The sequence below is a fragment of the Panulirus ornatus genome, chromosome 19, assembly GCF_036320965.1.
Source record: "Panulirus ornatus isolate Po-2019 chromosome 19, ASM3632096v1, whole genome shotgun sequence".
NCBI classification, from domain to species: domain Eukaryota; kingdom Metazoa; phylum Arthropoda; class Malacostraca; order Decapoda; family Palinuridae; genus Panulirus; species Panulirus ornatus.
The window spans coordinates 6,677,934-6,694,875 of NC_092242.1; the positions used below are offsets into that span (position 1 = coordinate 6,677,934).

Consider the following 16,942-nt stretch of genomic DNA (forward strand, 5'->3'; position numbering starts at 1 on the left):
ATGTGTATGTACTCATACTGTCTCACATACGATGTGTATGTACTCATAATGTCTCACATACGATGTGTATGTACTCATACTGTCTCACATACGATGTGTATGTACTCATAATGTCTCACATACGATGTGTATGTACTCATACTGTCTCACATACGATGTGTATGTACTCATAATGTCTCACATACGATGTGTATGTACTCATACTGTCTCACATACGATGTGTATGTACTCATACTGCTTCACATATGATGTGTATGTTCTCATGCTGTCTCACATACGATGTGTATGTACTCATGATGTCTTACATGCGATGTGTATGTACTCATACTGTCTCACATACGATGTGTATGTACTCATACTGTCTCACATGGGATGTGTATGTACTCATACTGTCTCACATGGGATGTGTATACACTCATTCATCTTTGCTTCTCGTTTTTCACTCCTTTTCAAAGCAAAGATCTGATCTGCAGAGCCATGTCCCTCCTCGTTCATCGTCTTCAGCAAAAAGTGTAAATATTCGAGTTTCCACCAGTTGTTAGCGTCCCATAAGCCTCTTTATCCTGTACTTAGCAAAGTGTTTTCTCAGTAGTTCAGACGTATATCATCAGCACCTCAGCCTTCTTAGAAAGATTTGGTCGTGGTGCCCACCCTTCTCTGGCACCTGGCCCACCCAACTCTGGCACCTGGCCCACCCAACTCTGGCACTTGGCCCACCCAGGTCTCGCACCTGGACCACCCTTCTCTGGCACCAAGCCCACCCAGCTCTACCACCTGGCTCACCCAACAAAGGCATTTGGCCCACCCAGCTGCTGCAGCACCTGGCCAAACCCAGCTGTGCCACCTGGCCCACCCAGCTCTACCACCTAGCCCACCCATTCAAGCACTTGGCTCATCCAGCTCTGACCCAGGTGACATCCTACTTTACGAAATGCTTGATCAGAGTGCCTTGAAAATCAAAATCTCAAAAGATTCAAGAACCCTGGTTCGAATCTTCTTCGGATGCCAAGAGTTTCCACATCTCACCAGACATCGCCTAAAGGAGGAGGTAGCGTCCTTGCGAATCGGATTTCACCACTAAACAGAGAAATGAGAAATGCAAGAAATGAGCCTCAGTCTAGTTTGCTGTGTCGTGGAAGGAGAGCGAAGAAAGGATGCTTCCTCGTGAGTGAGGAAGACGGAGCGAGACGAACGTATGTGAAAAGGGAAAATGAAAAATATATGTGAATTTCAGTATTTCTGATGACCTACGAGTCATTACAAGTGACCTAAATTATCGGACCTCCGTGACCCAGGGCACAAGACGTCTGACCTAACATAGGCCCAAATCCGGAAGTGGTCGTGGAGACCCGACTCCAAAAGGGAGAGAGAGAGAGAAAAAGTAAAAATGCTCCGGTGTGTAAAGAAAACGTTGTAGTTTGTCAAGATAAAAAGGGGATTTAACAGCGAACACCATCTCCATGCAAGACCTCGTTAGAGAAATTGCCTGCGGCTTCGCCCGGATTTCTCTGTCGCATATTCAATCGCATTTGTCCATCACAATCGACTGGTTATTCTGCCTCGTATCGTTTCAGGGAAATTTTGGGGGTAAAAAAAAAAGAGTATATCCTTGTCAGCCTTGCGTGCGTTCGCTCTACCTCCAGAGAAAACGAGAATAATTGTAGTCTCGTTTTCTTGGGTGGGGGTGAGGTTGGCGGAGGGAGTTTATAATAAGGCTTCGGAAACCTCCTCCAGGCACATTCCAGGTAAGCTGGAAGCTTGGCCCAGGCTGGAGGAAAATCTTAGGGAAAACTATGTGTATGACCTTTGGCACCTGAGGTTCTTGAAGGAGATGTGTCTCGCTTCATGACTTAAGCCATGACGGACGGCCCGTGTCCTCCTGGTCGCTCGTGCATGGCTGGATTTTGTATCCCTCCGCCTCTCTCGGTGTGTGTGTGTGTGTGTCTGCATTTTCACAATCATGGGCGGTTCGCACGAATCTCTCTCTCTCTCTCTCTCTCTCTCTCTCTCTCTCTCTCTCTCTCTCTCTCTCTCTCTCTCTCTCTCTCTCTCTCTCTCTTTTAACAAATCATTCCGTCAGTTAGCTTCTTCCTCTGTAAACTACAACACTGTAAACTACAACACTGTAAACTACAACACTGGAAACTACAACACTAGACCAAAACACTGTAAACTTTTAACTGTTAACTATAACACCGTAAACTACACACTGTAAACTACAACACTGTAAACTACAACACTGGAAACTACAATACTAGACCACAACACTGTAAACTTTAACACTGTTAACTATAACACTGTAAAGTACACACTGTAAACTACAGCACTGGAAACTACTCACTCTAAATTTCACACTCTAAACTACAATGTAAACTACAACACTGTAAACTACAGCACTACAAGAGTCAGATAGTATTAAAAAATCCCAAAGCAATGGCTAAAAACTGAGGAACATGACACACACACGCATAAACAATTCTATAGTGTGATTACTTTCTTTGTGTCGTATACTTTATGTTGATTACTACACATGATAATTGAGTTTGAATATAGAAATGATATTAGGAGAGAAAACGAGAGACAAGCATCGATCTTGACAACAGAGAAATTATTAAAAACAACTTTACCTTCAGCCAGCAGAGGTAAACACACCCCACACTGTGTCTTTACAGGAGGAGGGCAGGCTGGACCCTGCGAACCATCGTAACGAGAGAAGGGAAACAATAACAACACTACAGACCACTTGTATTCTCTCCTTACTAGACAATTGTGTGTTGTACCATCGCTCGGCTGAATTGCCGAGTTTGAGTTGACGGCCTCAGTGGGTCTTTCAAAAGGTCAAAACTGCTGTAGACGTGACTGACTCTCTGGAACGTTAGAGAGAGAGAAGGAGAACCACTGGAAAAATGACTGGAAAACTTTAATTTCCAGAGTTTACCAGAAAATGATTCGATGTCGGAACGATGAATGTGAGAGAGAGAGAGACAGCACGATAACTCTTCGTGGGATTCGCATGTGGTACCTACCATCACAAACTGCAGAGGGAGACAGCGAACACTTTCTGGCTCAGTGGCTCTCCAAAGGTAAACCTGGACAACTGTAAAGCGTCAGTCACTGGCCGACCGACCGACCAGGCTGCAGCAGCGGGTACGTAGTAACCTGGGAGAGAGAGAGAGAGAGAGAGAGAGAGAGAGAGAGAGAGAGAGAGAGAGAGAGAGAGAGAGAGAGAGAGAGAGAGAGAGGGGAAAACTACTGCTGCATTCATTTAAAAGCGGGGGATCTGCAGCGAAAGAAGCGGGATATAAAGAAGAGTGGAGGGGGGGAAAAAAAAACAAAAACCGTTCGAGAATCATGAGGTGGGAGGAATGTCTGTGCACGTCAGAGCTGGAGGAGGGTAGCGAACGCTGGGGTGTGTGTGTGTGTGTGTGTGAGGAGGTCGGGAGGCGGCAGCAGCAGCGGCGGAGGAGGAGGAGCACCGCCACCACCACCACCACTACCTCCTCACTTCGCCAACACCATCTCCAGAATGACAAACGGGATCAGATAAAGAGAACTTAGACGCTCTTCATGTGACTGTTGATATATTTATCAGCGTCCCCCATGAAACCATAAATATTTCCACCTGCGAGGAGAATATATCGCCCTTTCTTGATATAAATATATATATATATAGTCGTTTCCGAGAGAGCCAATCGCAAAGAAAGGCGTTGCACGAACGATCGTTAGGATACACCCCTAAGCGCCCTCCCTGACCCGTGGCCAACCTATCAACCTAACGACTCTACGTCCGTCACAGGATAATATTTACCGTCTATTGCTTCCATGAATATGCAAAAAAAAAAAAAAAATGAATATCATATCGTATTTCTATTCCTACGAAATTGAGAGACTCAGTCTTTCGCGAGTGTTCCATGCGACTTGTGATTTCAGCCGAGCTTATGTTTTCATGTGTCGTGTTTGCCTGGGAGGCCACCGTCAGCTGCGTCGTGTCTCGGAAATTACGTCTTGGATCCGGATGACCAAGATATTATCGGATTAAATGTTGGAATGTAACATTGGCCTTAAGGAAGGTTTGCTTCCGTTTTCTATACGACGGTGGTTGGAGTAGCCAAGTTATTATGGGGTAACTATACAGCTCAATTTCTTCTGTCGGACATTACAACGTTTTTGCATCTAGTTTATTAGTTATTCCCTTAATATGAAGACACTAGCTATCGCATGCTTCCAAATGACCACGCATACGCAGAATTCACTGTATAGTTACTTACACACACACACACACACACACGCACACACACACAGGGTCTCGAGGGCCTGAAATAAGCCTTAAGAGCGTCGCACTTACTGTTACGGGGCCTCTAACCCACCACCAGCCACGGTAGTTTAAAACTAATATATCTGACGTGTTCCAGGGGCGTCCCCTCTGACGGAATGATATGACTAAAGAGAAAGAAGTGGGGCGAGAGCCACATCATTCCATACCAAGCGCCATTACTTGTCCTCCTAGGCTATGAAACCACACAAACGAATTTGACTCATAATGACCTATAATGGCTGCCGTTATATGCAGATGATGCCTGGCGGTGGTGTATTCCAGGGAGGCATCTCTCCTCGACGTTCACTGCCAACGAAAGCCAACAGCCATAGCTCAGTAATGAGGCGTCTCGTTTAAGACGTGAATGTTAATGTCTTACCAGACTTTACCTACGACGGACGTTGGGTCTTGGAGGTGACCCGACTCTACTCTCCCACAGCTCAGTCTGGGACGAGGCTATGTTGTTACTCCTCGGATCAATCAGGCTGTCTGAGGCAGCGGTATGGAAAAACCTAAGTCCATTCCAAAACCTTTCTGGTCAGGTATATTTTACTGATACTCACTCAGTGAATTCCTAGGAACCTGAATCAATGTCGGGACCAAAAGAGTTTTTCGTTTTTTTTCTTTTTTTTGCACCGTCCTCTCAAACTGTATCTATGGTACACCTTTTCATTCTACAAATGTAATGTATATCAACAATGCCTAATATGCTAGCTGGGGAAGATACCACAGTGCGTTGGGGGGGATAATTCTTTCTCAAGATTTTCTGTGTAGATTACATCCTTCATTCTCTTTCTCATCTGCAATACAGAAGATAGGTTCTGAGGGCTTCCAGTCGTTTCCAGGAATCTAGAATTGTATTAAACTTGATACGTATTTGTAAGTGATTGTCATGAGTGACTGAGAGGATAATTGCTTTTAAGAGTATCATTGTCTGGGTCTGAGCCTTGTAGGTCACGATCCTTAGGTATAATGGCTCGACCTTTGACTCGACCTATGAGATATCGGGTCACAGGCCAGGGTCAGAGGGTCGACCCATCGTCATCTCAAGGAGCTGACCTTACCATCTCACCATCTGAAAATATTCCTTAGAAGAGATCTGATCCTTTTATTCACTTGATTTTCCTGCTGATGAAAGTTGATTAGATTACCTTGAAATGGTCGACTTTATGAGTATCAATGAAGACCAAGTTTTTAAAAAGAATTCTATTGTATTTCTACGTAAGGCCTGACCTCGGTAAGGACTTTGGAATTTTGTCTGTGTGCTAAACTTTAGCCATAGAAAAGAAAATAGTAAAACGAGAAAGTGTAACTAGAAAAATCCCGGATATAAACTACGTCTTCTCATATGGTGTTAAAGACGCGAGGATATTACAGAATCAGACTCCATTTGGAGGAAATGAAGACAGGATTGAACGACCCGCGGTCTGGCACTGTTATCTCGGGTCGAAGGTCATGTAGATAGTTAACAGCCCGACTCGGTAAGTCGGTGCTAACGCAACCTTATGTAAACCCACCCCAGCTCAGGTCAGCAGTTATCCTAACGTATAGATATAAAGTACAGTTTTATTTGGTATTTTGATCCTCTTTCTGGTGGCTCTTTCATTCCTTCGTGTTTATTCCTCCATGGTAAGCCCCCCACTCCATATTTCCTCTATGTTTATACCGCTATGATCTTCCTCTTCTCCATGTTTCTTTCATGTTTATACCTCTATGGACTTCATTTACTCCATGTTTCCTCCATGCTTATATTTCAGTTGCTTTTCCCTACTCATGTATCTTCCATGTTTATACCTACATGGTCTTCATCTTCTCCATGTTTTCTCTGTGCTTATACCTCCATGGTCAACGCCTCTTCCATGTTCATCACTCCATGGTCGTCAACTCTTCCATGTTTACCCATCCATGGTCGTCATCTCTTTCATGTTTACCCCTCCATGGTCGTCATCTTTTCCATGTTTATCCCTCCATGGTAATCTCTTCCATGTTTATCCACCCATGGTCGTCAACTCCTCCACGTTTATTCCTCCAAGGTCGTCATCTCTTCCATGGTCTTCGTATTTGTAAACATTCATCCCTCTCCATAAACACAACCATCCCAGCAGAGGCTTCATCTCACATAACCATTCATGGAATATACCATACGTCCCACCACACATGAAACAGAAAGGTAGACATTAATCATTTCCATTGACCACACACTATAGCATAATACCACACCGAGAATTCACCTCAATAGACCACCGACCACATCAATATTGCACGCCACTTGCAGCGAAGCCGTGAGAGTAATGAGAACACGTCTAAACTACCTGGTCGTCCCGTTGTACACGCTCAACTCCTTCCCCTTCCTCCCAAATGAAGAAAAATATTATTACACCCGAAAACATTTAGCAAAACAAGCGACAGTAACATGTCCAACGGCGCCTCAGATATGAAAGAAATCGACTGCAACTGGGGGCGATTATCGACCATAAAAATCGTACTCGGGATCGTGTACACGGGGCCGGCGACTGCCCGAACTGCGGAATTATTGAAATGAGAGAGAGAGAGAGAGAGAGAGAGAGAGAGAGAGAGAGAGAGAGAGAGAGAGAGAGAGAGAGACGGCCACTGCTGCTCCGATAGCCTCCCGTCCTCACGCGAGGTCAGGAGGACGCTGCTGGAGAGGCAAGTGAATAATGCCAGCTGAGGAGGTGTTCTCTCTCTTAGGTTATGAATGTTGAGGTAACGACTGTCTGACCAGTCAAGTGCTGAGGCTTGGGGTCGGGTGACAGTGGGTGGTGGTGTGCAGGAGAGAGAGAGAGAGAGAGAGAGAGAGAGAGAGAGGACCACGATCCTCGGGGTCTGGCGACGCGAACCGTCACAAAGGCTATCGTCTGGAATACAAACTAATATTGAGAGATAGAGAAAAAAAAGGTGCTTGATACTAGAAAAGTATAAGTTAGTATAAAGTATCTAGAGTTTTCAGTTAGAAAATATATCACACACCACGAGAGAAAGACAGAGAGAATGACTCGTTATCATTTAATCACAGAAAGGTTATTTCCCGGTCTGTTTATTCCTAGATAGAATCGGATCTGCAATAGTCTGACCTCAAAGCATGACCCACTTTCCCTTACACTGCAATGTTAGGTTCTCTTTCCCTATTCTATAATTGATACTCCCGTTTCTGCTCCCGAGAGTTGGCTGCCTGCGTGCCTCCACCATTAGCTGGACCAGGTAACGCTCGGCAAGCCACTGCGTCCCATAATGACTGTGTGGCCGCTAGTAATTCAAAGGTGGGCTGATGTGATTTCTGTTTCTTTACCTATACAGCTACACTTTGGATTTCTAGCGAGTATATTCTGATTATTCCAGAAAGGGAAGTTTTCCGCTTCCACAAAGAATATTAGATTTTTCCTTTTCTTTTACCATTCTTATATAATCTATTTGCTTTACTCGTTTTCCTTTTCGTACAACTGGAATATGACGTGGACTACTTGCTCCTTGTCCATGACTTGAAGTCTTTGACGAGAAAAATAACATCAAAGACTAACGATATCAACTGAGGTGAAATGACAGACGAAACGACTAAACATTCGTAGGTGTCCAACAGGAGTACAATGGGTATATCCTTTGGCAATACACAGCCATAGGAACCAGCACAATAGAGATGTGGATCTGAAGCCCCGTATGAACAGAATCTCCAGGGCGACTGAACTGGAAATACTGGCGACTAATATTCAGGAATAATAAAGACCAGATGGAAGTGAAAACGTAGGTATAAGTATATGGCAGCACTAACACAGTTGCAAAAAGGAGTGATATATGGATTTCAAAATAGATTAGGAAATCAATAAGAAAAACCGACAGAGATAAGTCATCACATCATGGGGCTGAATACAAAGGTTCTCTTCTATACCAAAAGAAAAAAGACGGTCCGGTTTGTCAGTCAGTCCCCTGTCTGTATACACAGCATGGAACTTGCCAAACCCACGATGACTAACCCCTACGCACAGTTTCCATTACTTAATCCATTTCCTTGGTAAGATAGATACTGCTGGGTACTGGGAAATAATTTCAGGAAAATAGTCTATCATTAAGCTGGAAATATGTGTCATCAATTTGGGAGTTATGGAAAGGGAAAATGTAGGGTGAATGATTATACCGCTGAACAATTCATTCCGCCGTTCGGGTTGAGGCGACCAGGGATGGAGGAGGTGGTGGCGGTGAGGAAAGATGTGGTGGCCAGTGAGGGTGTGTGGGTCAGGGTAGGAGGACGTGGTGATGATAAGGGAGGGTGTGGTAGCCCTCCGAAGGAACGAGCAGGCGAGGTCTCGGAGGACCCGAATGTGCTAGATCTATTAAACCCGACCCTACAATTTGCTGGAAACTGAGCCCGTAAAACTTACATTTACCGACGGAGTTATCAACGAGAACCAAGCGTGAAAAAATGGCCATAACACCTACCTCACATAACAGTGGGTCAACTAGTTTGAACGAGCCTTAACGAGGACGGGCCAGGAGGAAGTCTGAGCGAGCCAAGAAGGAGATTGTGTCGCCACCATATCAACCAAGACTCGTAAAAGATAATTGAAGCATGAATATTTACTGTCTAGACTTGGCAAATGGCTTCCCATGGGCAATAAACCCCTTTTCTCCATAGCATTCTGCCTTCCAGTCATTTCTCTCTATATAAACCGCTCTTTATGGCTCTAGTACTGATATGGCAGGTGGTATGACGCATATCTTTGATAGGGGAAAAGCTTATTTTCGTGGTAAAAGAACGTTTTCTAAACGTTATTCTTTTATTTCTTTTAGAAAATGAGGTAGTGAGAGGGGTAACAAAAACAATCAATGGCAAGGGTTCGTGAGGCTCAAACTTTGCTGATATACCGGGTGCTGGACCGGTACGGTGTGGACCGGGGCGTTGGATCAGGGGGGCCGCCCCGGAGCGGGACGATGGACCAGGGAAGTTAGACTGGATGTCGGGATGGAGAAGGGTGACTGGGACTCTTGCAGGCATGGGTAGTGACTGGAAGGAACAGCTGACCAAGGCTCGGGAACAGGGATACATCGTCTGATGGAGCATTGAGGCTGGATCTGATGGACTGGAAAGGCTAGACTTGGACCTCTGGACTGGTCCCGTGGACCTGGACCGCTGGACTGGTCAGATGGAACTGGAAAGCTGGACTTGGGCTGCTGGACCGGTCAGATGGACCTGGAAGGCACGGTTGGTACACTGGAAGTCTCGGCAGTGGCAGGTCAACATTTCTTCTTAAACAGCTCTGCACGCTACCTCAAGACTGATGATTAATCCCCATATCTTCTACGTTATCTTGCCTGGTTTATACACATCTCGATATCTTTTATGATATCCTTCCTCCACTACTTTATATCCTTTTACGATATCCTTCCTCGCTACGCACCGCTTGATATCTTTCACGTCATATTGCCTTGTTTATACATCACTTGAGATCTTATGTCATCTTGCCTTGATTACGCACTACGAGATATTTCCTATGTTATCTTGCTTTCTTACGCATCTTTGCAAGGATAACAGTCATCTAAACCCATGATAACAAGATAGACGCATCACCCTAAGATTAGTTTTATAACTAAATGTTTTCTATAACCACAATTACTCCTGCGAGAGATATCAGATCTGCTCTAACATTTCCCGTTCCAAAAACAGAAAATAAGATACAGCAAACTGTGCCCGTTTACTGTGTGCTCCCGAGGCGGAAGCATAGCTGAATTGATTGAAGTCCAGGAACACCGAGGGAGTATCACATTTGCATGGCAGCAGATATCATCAGGGAGGACGTGCAACACAGACCCTCTGTTGACAGGGGCGGTGCAGCAGCATGCGCGCGTCTGTTGCCCCAGATGCGATTGAATTCCTTCAGCATAACAGCACGATCCTTGACCAAGGCGATCCGAATGCTTGAGCACGACGACACAGTCTTTGACCACGACTGCACGACCTTTGGAAACCATGGTAGTGTTTCTTAGGTGGCTTATATATAACTTTTTGATCTGACTCTTTAGCCTTTGACCTGACACTTGAGGGTCAAGTCAGAGACGAAGCCATGATACCAAAACTCTCGTACCTTCGTGGTGAAGGGTCGTATCGTCGTGCTCAAGGGTCGTACCGTCGTGCTCAAGGGTCGTATCGTCGTGCTCAAGGGTCGTACCGTCATCTTAAAGGTGTTGGAGTTTCCTAGAAAATGTATTATCAAAATATTACGACATATGTCTCATTCCGTCAGCAGGAATGTTAAGGACTTTGATCCCTCTGAAATTTCTATGAGGCTGTTTAATCCCCATCGGATTCCAGACACAAACACTCCCCTTGAGACGGTGCTGAGAGCCAAGCCAAGGCAATTAACGTGTTGGGGTGGGTAAATAAGTGATTTAAATTGACTCCCGACTCCCCGTCTATGAGACTGAGACGTGGTGTTGCCTTTCACGTCGTGAGAGACAGGGGATGTGTACGGCGAGACGGTAGCCCTGTGGAACCAAGGCCAAAAAAAAAAAGTAATAGGTTGATGACACCGTTGCGTTTTCTTCACCACTGCTCCATGGATTGAACAACTACGACACTAAGGTGATTTGCTCGTTACAGGAGTTTTGAGTATTGTTTTGAGCCACTGCAACTCCGTAAGAAGAGCATCAGAGAATCAGAGATCACTCTCCCTCCTCGTGATGGTAAGACAGGGAGCTCGAGATGAGGATCAGGGACTTTTTATTCACGTCGCCACTGCTGAAACCCCTTGATACTGGAGACCCCAAAGGAGCCCAACCTGCAAACAGAGCGATGGGTCGTCCCTTCGAGGCTGTCTGTCAGGGTGGAGTAGGTCAGAAACACAGTGATCAGTGTGGCACGGTAATGAAGCAAACAGAAGCTTGATGGAGAAATGCCTGTTGGTTCTATATTAGTAAGGAGGCGCAGGTAATATCCATCATGAAGCGAATTATTTGTCGTGTTTATTATTAAACGTTTCTATGGTGTTCATTTCAATTACTGTAATTGGTCATTAATTCCATAAGTTAATGATTCTGTTGGAGAAAAAGTAATTTGTCTCATTCGAAGTGAAACATTTGTCCCCACGAATTTGTATCAGAAACTTCTTAGATCGAAATTACCAAGGGTAACCTGATCGTGAACCAACACTAATGTAGAACATCTGTCAACATTTCTCCAGTAAGAATTGAGACAAACTCGTAGTCTCTACAGCAATGAACCATTAATATTAAGCCTTCCAGAAGTCTTGAAAAGATCTGTTGTTGATTGGATTCTTTTTCTTATTATCTAGGTACATCATTAGCAAGCGACTGTATGATGTTTCCCTCCGAGCTATCCCTCATCATTATGTTACTCGATTCTCCAAAGTTTTTATTTTCAAGGGGAACAGGACCCCAACCAAAACATAATGAGGATCAGTATCATATTCACACGGAAGAGGACACCACTAAGCTCATCTTCACTACACCCTTGATGAATCCTAAATTCACCTCTAAACCCTTTGACCTGACCCTTACGAGTGGGGCCAGAGGACACTACTAGTACACCCATATCTTCACTACCACCTCGACACCACTGGTTTAGAACGTGACCCTTAACGGGTCAGGTCAAGAGCGATGCTACACCCTGACACCTTCTGAGTGACGTGATGGTTGAAAAGGAGGAACGAAGAAGAGAACACATAAAAAAAAAAGAATAAATTTCTCCCTTATATAGAGAGAGACAGAGAGGTCAAAGTTGAAGTCACAGACCCCAAGCTATGCCCACCACGAGCCACCTGACCACCACCAGCCTCCTCCGTTACTCTTGCCCAGGACGGTGCTGAAGTCCACGTCAAAAAAAAAAGAAAAACCTCCCGACTGAAAACTGAATATTCACCAATGAACTGGATAGCCCACCAACTGTCCAGCCAGCGGGAGAGTTCGTATATCCCCTCGTATTTACACTTATGCTCGCGGGATTAATCTCGTTCAGAATAAAGATCAGCGTTTTGGGTGAGGTGAGCTCGAAAAGCTTTTTGAATAGTGAATCGCACTGTGGCAGGACAGCGGATTTAGTCGCATGCGGGAGTGGGAGTGCTGAAGCACGTTGGCTCTCCACACAACCTGCCATACACCACACTGTAGCTTACAAAACATCCATACACCACACTGTAGCCTACAGAACCACCATACACCACACTGTAGCTTACAAAACCACCATACACCACATCGTAGCCTATAAAACTACCATATACCATACTATAGCCTACCAAACTACCATACACCAGACTGTGGCTGACAAAGCCACCATACACCACACTGTAGCCTACAAAACCACCATACACCACACTGTAGCTTACAAAACCACCATACACCACATCGTAGTCTATAAAACTACCATATACCATACTATAGCCTACAAAACCACCATACACCACACTGTAGCCAACATAACCACCATACACCACACTGTAGCCAACAAAACCACCATACACCACACTGTAGCCTACAAAACCACCATACACCACACTGTCGCCTAAAAACCCGCCATGCACCACACTGTAGCCTACAAAACCACCATACACCACACTGTAGCCTACAAAACCACCATACACCACACTGTAGCCTACAAAACCACCATACACCATATACATGACAACAACATACACAACCCATATCATACACGACCACAGGAGATCACATCCTCGTCTCATACACGACTCTCTCTCTCTCTCTCTCTCATCTCTCGTTAATGGTCGTGTTGTTGAGGCTCGGGAGATGGAAGGAGATAATACAGGAGGGGATTCATGGGCTCCCGTCATGAATATCCAATGGCCTATACAAATCTATTGGATATTCATGAGTAAATGATACTCATTTTCGTACTCATATTTCCTCCGTTTTTTCGACTCATACACAACCTCCTGAAAAATGACGTCAAGAAATTGGGGTTTGGGTGAGGGGAAAAATTGGAGAAGCATCAAGGACGAAGCCAAAATAGGGATCCTGTAAACTGGGTCAAAAATAGGTAATCTGTGTGTCGTAAATAGAGGAAATTATCCCCCCCCCCCAATTTGTGGGTCATGTTTCAGTGTGGACAGCTGCAATGGGCTGGCATATCGATTGGACTGGCTCGGCCACGTACACAGTGAGAGAGAGAGAGAGAGAGAGAGAGAGAGAGAGAGAGAGAGAGAGAGAGAGAGAGAGAGAGAGAGAGAGAGAGAGAGAGAGAGAGAGACTAGAACACACACACACACACACACACACACACACACACACACACACACACACACACACATATGAATGTAAATATTAGCGTTGCTGACTATGATTCAAGCACGGGCTCACCAGGGCCCGATTCCTGGGCGCGGCAAACGGCCCACAGCCAACCCAGCTGCTCACCTTGTGTGTGTGTGTGTGTGTGTGTGTTTACACAGTAGTAATCACACGGTACATATATACAAAGGTAACAGATGAGGCAACACGAGTAATCACAAAGAGTAATCATATCTAGTAATCACATTTTCTATATTATTCCTTTATTATCTTTATACCAGCCACCCCTCAAACTCTTCCTACATGAACAAATAACTAACCAGACGCCAGAATGAACTGAATAACTTCATAATTTTGAAAATCCATTTTACTGACCGGAAAAAAAAAAAGAAATGTGTCAACCCAGCCAAAAACAGAGAAAAAAAAATTGTTGGAACGTTTTTTTTTTTTTGTATGTGACGTAAGACCACCGAGGAAAACCTACAGTCTTTGTAAATCTTTTTTTCTCCTCAACTTTAAAGGAATGACATAAATGGGTTTTCTTTCTCAAACGTTCCTTTAGACCTTAATACAACTCCAGCAGTTACGTCTCATAAGGGAAATAAGATCCTTTTAGAGCAGTTTCTTTTGACAATTATTTGTCTACTGTGGCGAGGAGGAGTTAAGCTTAGATTTTGACAGAGGGCTGGAGTTACACTGACGGTGTGAGGGAGTAAAGCTTTTAAGCTGATAGTGAGAGGGAGTTAAGCTTTCGTCATTACAACGAGATGGAGTCAAGCTTTCGACATGATAGTGAGATGGCCTCAAGTGTGAAGGAGTTAAGCTTCCATCTATACAGTTTGAAGGAGTTAAGCTTCCATCTTTACAGTTTGAAGGAGTTAAGCTTCCATCTATACAGTGTGAATGAGTTAAGCTTCCATCTATACAGTTTGAAGGAGTTAAGCTTCCATCTATACAGTGTGAATGAGTTAAGCTTCCATCTATACAGTTTGAAGGAGTTAAGCTTCCATCTTTACAGTTTGAAGGAGTTAAGCTTCCATCTATACAGTTTGAAGGAGTTAAGCTTCCATCTTTACAGTGTGAGGGAGCCAACCTTCCATCCTTACAGTGTGTGTGTGTGTGGAGGGACGGAGGGAAGGAGACAAGCCTTCCTCCATGGAAGAGTTACATCATATACGACAATATTCCCAAAATATGCTCACGAGGGGCATAGGGGCATACCACACTCCTCCATCTATATGCAGTAATGTCCCTTAAAGATAAGACTCTTAAGAGTGAAATTCCTTTGCAGGATTACGTTGCTTAGAGAGGTTTAAGAACCCCATCCCTGTTGGAATTATGTTCCACTAAGTTGTTGAGTTCGGCCAAAATAAACCATGTTGCATGTTCCGCAAACAAAAACCGGTCATTAGGGTCAGATTTATGTGAGACTCTTACCTAAGACCGGCATTACCTACCTTATTGCAGTGCCTCGTTGGTGTACTGTGTCTACTGTACTTTAACCAGTTTGCTTAGAGAAAAAAAAAATGTATGGGACTTGTTTGCTCTTTTGAGTTGAGAGAGAGAGAGAGAGAGAGAGAGAGAGAGAGAGAGAGAGAGAGAGAGAGAGAGAGAGAGAGAGATTCCCATTACCAGATCTATGTTTTCAGCATTCGTTGTTGTTGTTGCTGTTTTTTCTTGTTTTCGTCTCTTCGTTGTATATCAACTGACTGTTATATTTCTTTCTTGCATCTCCCCTGATGATGTGATGATTACACGAAAGTGCACTTGGGAACTTAATCGTGTTTCATTTTCCTGTGGTAAAAAGGTCACATGACACATCTCTCTTCCTCCATCACCTTCAACTATTCTCCAAATCTATTTGCCACCAAGTACCACACACACACACACACACACACACACACACACACACACACACACGCCAGGGAGATCCTCACGTGACTGGAGGCGGCAGCGGACCGCGTGTGAGGGTGGGGGAGCAGCAGAATAGAACAGTCTGGTAATGGATTAAAGAGTGCAATGCCCTCACCCCCATCAGCTGATCCACTGGAGAGGAGGAGGAGGAGGAGGAGGAGGAGGAGGAGGAGGAGCAGGCAGAGGAGGAAAAGGAGGAGGTGGAGGTGGTTGGTGGTGAGGTGGGTGTGGTCGAGTTTTCTACTCCCCCCAGATCCCAACCCTACTCAGCTGGGCTTGCCAGAATGAGCATTTTATGGGTGGGGGATTACGAGTGTACGTCATGATCGCCCTCTCTCTATTTCACCGTCAGATGAATGACGCTTCACTGTCCTGTAGGGATGAGCGTACCCGCCTATCCTCCATATCTCCTTGTACCACAGGTTCGTAGAATCCACAACATTTTGGTGAAATCTTCTGGGTCTTTTTTTCCATATTCTTCGTCTTTTCCTTCCTACTAAACTAAGTGTTTGTGTTTTCAGGACGTGAGAGGCGAGCGGACGACCTGCCCATGAAGACGTGACCTGACCTTGTAGAAGGTTGGTGAATGAATGGAAAACAAATCCCTTCAGAGACTCCAGAGAGATAGACATAATTAGAGGGATTACGAGAGGTGGCGTGTGCGTGTTGTGTGTGTCGCTGCCGCCGTCGCTGGAGGTCATGTTGTGTCAGGGGCTCGTCCAGCCTCCTCCCAGCTGGGGCCTCTCGCCCGTGTGAGGCCGCGTGAGGTAATGAGGCAGCGGGAGGCGGGCGCCGTGAGGACCAAGGGATCAGGATCGAGCCATGAGTGTAGCGTGCTGGTGGACGAGGTCTGGCCATAGTATGTGATGAAGGTTCGTGGGTGGACCTGGGCCACGTCATGGGCGGTCGTGGGTTTATGGGCGGCTGTCACCCTCCTGGTAGCTCTGGCCTCCCTGGCCGCCCTCTTCACGCCCACGTGGTTCGTGCGACACGCCCCCTCCCCGCCCGTCATGTTCGGCGTGTGGGCGTGGTGCGTGGGCGGCCTGAATGACCAGCGGTGCGCCGCTGTGGGTCAGGGCGTCGGGGACAGCGACGGGGCGCTGCCGTCGGCGGTGTGGGTGATGGTAGGGGCGGTGTACGGCGGGGGCGGCGCCCTCCTGGCCGTGACGGGGCTCGCCGCCCTTCTCACGCCCGTCCTCCCCACGACCCACGCCCGCGCCGCCCTCGCCCACGTCGCTGGCAACATACAGGCGGCTGCAGGTAACTTTTACTCCTCATTTGTGTCAGAATTCAACCTCCCTAGCACGACGGTACGACCCCTGAGCACGACAGTACGACCCCTGAGCACGACAGTACGACCCCTGAGCACGACAGTACGACCCCTGAGCATGATAGTACGACCAACAGGTAAAATGACATATCCAAGGGTCGTACCTACGACCTTCAGGT

The 16,942-nt window shown here is 45.7% G+C and overlaps 1 protein-coding gene across 1 annotated transcript in view; it reads left to right on the plus strand.

Moving 5' to 3' along the window:
* LOC139755355 (LHFPL tetraspan subfamily member 7 protein-like) overlaps positions 1-16,942 on the plus strand; it is a 63,330-nt gene that overhangs the window by 23,614 nt on the left and 22,774 nt on the right. The window contains exon 2 of the mRNA XM_071673526.1: positions 16,015-16,753. Coding sequence (XP_071529627.1) covers positions 16,360-16,753 — 394 coding nt within the window. The 5' untranslated portion in view covers positions 16,015-16,359. The remainder of the gene's footprint in view (positions 1-16,014; positions 16,754-16,942) is intronic.